The sequence below is a fragment of the Tenrec ecaudatus genome, chromosome 14, assembly GCF_050624435.1.
Source record: "Tenrec ecaudatus isolate mTenEca1 chromosome 14, mTenEca1.hap1, whole genome shotgun sequence".
Classification (NCBI taxonomy): Eukaryota; Metazoa; Chordata; class Mammalia; order Afrosoricida; family Tenrecidae; genus Tenrec; species Tenrec ecaudatus.
The window spans coordinates 120,922,978-120,926,976 of record NC_134543.1 but is presented as its reverse complement, the minus strand read 5'-3'; the positions used below and the strand labels follow the sequence as shown (position 1 = coordinate 120,926,976).

The following is a 3,999-nucleotide window of genomic DNA, read 5'->3' as shown; positions in this document are numbered from 1 at the left end:
CAGATGATTCCTTCAGAACCAGTGGTGTGAGTGGTGATACTGGGAACATAGAGGGAGGGTGGGTTGGAAAGGGGGAACTGATTACAAGGATCTACATGTGACCTCCTCCCTGGGTGATGGACAACAGAAAACTGGGTGAAGGGAGACGCCGGACAGGGTAAGATATTAAAAAATAATAATTTATAAATTATCAAGGGTTCATGAGGGAGTGGGGAGCAGGGAGGGAGAGGAAAAATGAGGAGCTGATGCCAGGGGCTTAAGTGGAGAGCAGATATTTTGAGAATGATGAGGGCAGTGAATGTACAAATGTGCTTTACATAGTTGATGTATGTATGGATTGTGATAAGAGTTGTATGGACCCCTAATAAAATGATTTAAAAAAAGAAAAGAGAAGACTGTGTCCGACACACTGATAACTACATCAAGGTACATGGGTAGCTGAGAAAATGAAGCCCAAAGTCAGAGAATGAGGTTAATGGGACCACAGTCAGATATGAAGATAAATGTTTGTAAAGATGTCACATATTAATGGGAACATCACTCAAATGCCCCAAGTTGGTTTATAAGTCAATCGCTTGTGCTGAGCATATCGTATGCAGATCAGCTATATTCTAGCTATCATATAGGATCCCTTGCCACCATAGGACCAGACGACCTCTGGTCCAAATGTCTGGCCATTATTGCTGGAGATCCAGAAAGGAAGTTGTTGCGCTTGGCAATATTGAAGCGCGCATACACCCTCTCTTCCCACATCATAGCCCATGCATATACCAACTGTACTCACACATCACCCACACACACACCAGTCACACCCACTGGGCCCCCCACACGTTATTCTTTCACCCCTAGGAAGGAAATGTATTCTTTCACCAACAAACTGCAAATAGTGATCCTCTGATTCACATACTGCAGTGAGAATTTTGACTCAAGGTCAAAAACATGAAGTAACCAGACATCATGGTTTAGCTAGACAGCGTCAGTTTGTTCTCATTTCCCAGGATAATTCCTGAGTGCCACCCCTCCCCCAACCCACTATCTCCTGCCACTAAAATTCCACTTTGGACAAAGAATCAGTGCCTTTATCTAAATGGCTCTCATCACTGCTATGGAAGCTTAACAGTGTTAGCTGTGCCTTCATTTAAGGAAACACAGGGCCATCCAACGGATTGACAGGCATCCACTTCTGTCCCGCATGTACTGGCTGTACATTCAATGTGGCTGGCCCCATTTCTGGATAACCGTGAGTCACTTGCCACCCATCAGGGATTTTCAATGTCGCTGATAGAAGAACAATACCTCACACATTTTCTTCTCTATATATTTATTAATTTTTCATGTACCTTACTTTTGTCTTACTAGACAAGAAGCAAAGGTCGGCCTTTGAATCTGAAGTCACTTGATTTAAGGTTGACAGTACAAACAGAAGGCTCTTCTCCTATCAGTTTTATATATATATATTCTCCTTCCTTAGTGAAGCACCCTCTGTTCCCCATCATGCCCGGCATGACTACAAAGGGCATCTGCAGAGAGTGGAAAAGCTGACTCTCTGCATTCATCCCAAACCCAGGGTCGCCAACCACCCTTCCCTCCCTGGCTTCCCCACTCAACAAAGGTTCAAGGGGAATCCCTTGAGAAAGTCTGTGGAGGAGCTATTGTAATCAGGGTGAGAGAACCAGGTGGGGTTGACTTACTCACACTCCACTGGAAATCCCCTTTCCCTGGGGAATGCCATCAATTCCAGAGCCCTGGCCTTCCAGTGGCACATTGTCCCAGCAAGTTCTGAGCATGTTTTCGTGGAGAATCTGCAAGTTCTGAGCATGTTTGCATGCTCGTCCAGTGTCTCAGAGTTCAGTCCCGTAGATGGCCTTATAGCGTAGGTACTCTTCTAAGCACTGGAGGGCATTGTCATCCACAGCTGGATCAAACTTGTTGGCCAGCAGGTGATGGGTCTGTAGCATCCAATGGAGGTCCCCAGACCCATAAATACAGATACCTCGCTGGTGGATTCCAGTGCAAGGTGGATAAGGTGCCCCTCGTCTCATGTCTCCTTCGTGATTCTGCCACTTGACCAGTCTAGCGATGGCAGCCAGGTCCGAGATGTCATACTTAGTGTGGTAGGGAACAGAGCCGGGCATCCACGGTGCTCGCTGAAGGGTGGCCCAGAGGTGTTCATCGGGACTGTAGGTATCTTTTACCCACTCAATCAGTTGTTGGGATTTGGGGTTCTCTAAGACATGCTGGACGAAATCTCGAGAAGCCACGATGTAGGCATTCCCTGTGAACATTGGCAAATTGCCAGGGGGAGGGTCCTTCTTCTTGCTTGTCTTGTGCAGTGTGTCTGTCATCTCATAGTGATATTGCCAGCGGGATTTCTTGTACTCTGTAGGTATCTCTGACTCCATATTGTTCTTCCCATTCAACATCTTGAGAGCCTGGACCATCTCAGCATTGGTCTTTATGGGAAAGTCTGTCCCACATGTGTTCAGGAAGTATTTCCATGGCACTGGGCTCTGGAGCAAGTCTTCCATGCAGTTCAAGTCTGCCTGCACCCTGGACCAGGAGGCATAAACCACTGAAACCAGCTTACTGGCCATGAAGACATTTGGGAAGCATGAGACAATCGCCTTGATGGCCTCTTTGAAAGTTTCTGGGGACTTTTCATCCACGTGGATACAGTATATGTTCTGTGGGACATACACAGCTCTCAGCAGTCTTTCAAAATTTTCAATCTTCTCATGGACCACCATAGAGTATGCAATGGGGAAGTCTAACTCTTCTTTGCTCAGAGGGATCTCTATAAACTTCCTTTTGGTCTTAAAGTGCTCACAGTTTTGGGTCAGGTTGAGGTAGTCTGTGTCTGTGAAAGGCTTCCTGTTTTTCTTGGTCTCTAAGTTTTCTAGGAGAGATTGAATCACTGCTTCCTCATCTCCTCTAATGACCCCAGAACAGTTGATGGACTCTTTTGCTGGCAGCTTCAGGGTCATGTACAAGATGTTTCTACAGCGTTGGCTTTGAAAGTCCTTGGACTCTAGGTCCAGGTGCTCAAAGTCACATTTCAATCGGAGAGAAAGTCTCAGAGCCACGATGGCCAGCAGCATGTAACAAGCCAGGGCACCCAGGTAAGATTGAAGAGAGAGCTTCCTCTTCCACCAGGACATCTTCATGAAATGAAGACCAAGCAGAGGTGAGGCACAGGAAAGGAGAGGGAAGATGGCGTCCTTGGACAGAACAAAATGTTTTCAGTTACAAACTAAACCTGAACACGCTCATAGGAACATCAAGCTCAACTCCACACTGATAGCAAAGAAAAAAAAAAAAGTATTTCTCCTCTGGACAAATATCTTCAGTAAATACCCACCTAAGGCCCTAGCCAATGGGGCTGGAATCAAGTGCCACCTCCCATCTGGTGACAGGAAGGGAAGCAAGATTGAATACCTGCTCAGGTAGAGAATTAATGAGTAAGAGGAAGTCCCCACCCTTCAGTCCTCATCCCCTCCCAGAAGGAAGCCGTCCCCACCTGCTTTCTATGAGGAAGCTCTTATTTTTGACCTAGCATTTCTGGAAAATCTGCAGCGAGACTCCATGTCATACAGATTTCCTCTGTGTCCAGTCTAAATCAAGAGGCCCTTTTAAAAGAAGAGCCGTGTTTCTTGTTTGGCAGTTTACACACCAGGAGGCTTCTCGGTGCGCAAAATTCAGTGTGGTCTCCAGCTGCCCTTTGCAAGCCCCCTGGCCTCTCCCTGGAAGGAAGACCCTGTAATCTGTTCCCATCAAGATGACAGCCAGGAAAACCCGGAAAGAGCCGTTCTTTTCTATCCTATGAAGTCACTGTGAGGTGAAGTCAACCTGGCGGCACGCAACAACAATTCCTCTCGTAGACAATCTTCCGTTTGCCCACGTTGAAGGCACACCTCCCCACAGACACATGTAACTGCGAATCCACACCATCTACATCGGCTCTTTCAACCCTCATGGCCTGCCTGGAATGTAATCTTATTA

The 3,999-nt window shown here is 46.7% G+C and overlaps 1 protein-coding gene across 1 annotated transcript; it reads right to left on the bottom strand.

Moving 5' to 3' along the window:
• Nucleotides 1–1,841: 1,841 nt before the first annotated feature.
• GCNT3 (glucosaminyl (N-acetyl) transferase 3, mucin type) lies at nucleotides 1,842–3,164 on the bottom strand. The gene has a single exon (XM_075531855.1). It carries the CDS (start codon nucleotides 3,162–3,164, stop codon nucleotides 1,842–1,844), a length of 1,323 nt encoding a protein of 440 aa, XP_075387970.1.
• Nucleotides 3,165–3,999: the final 835 nt, after the last annotated feature.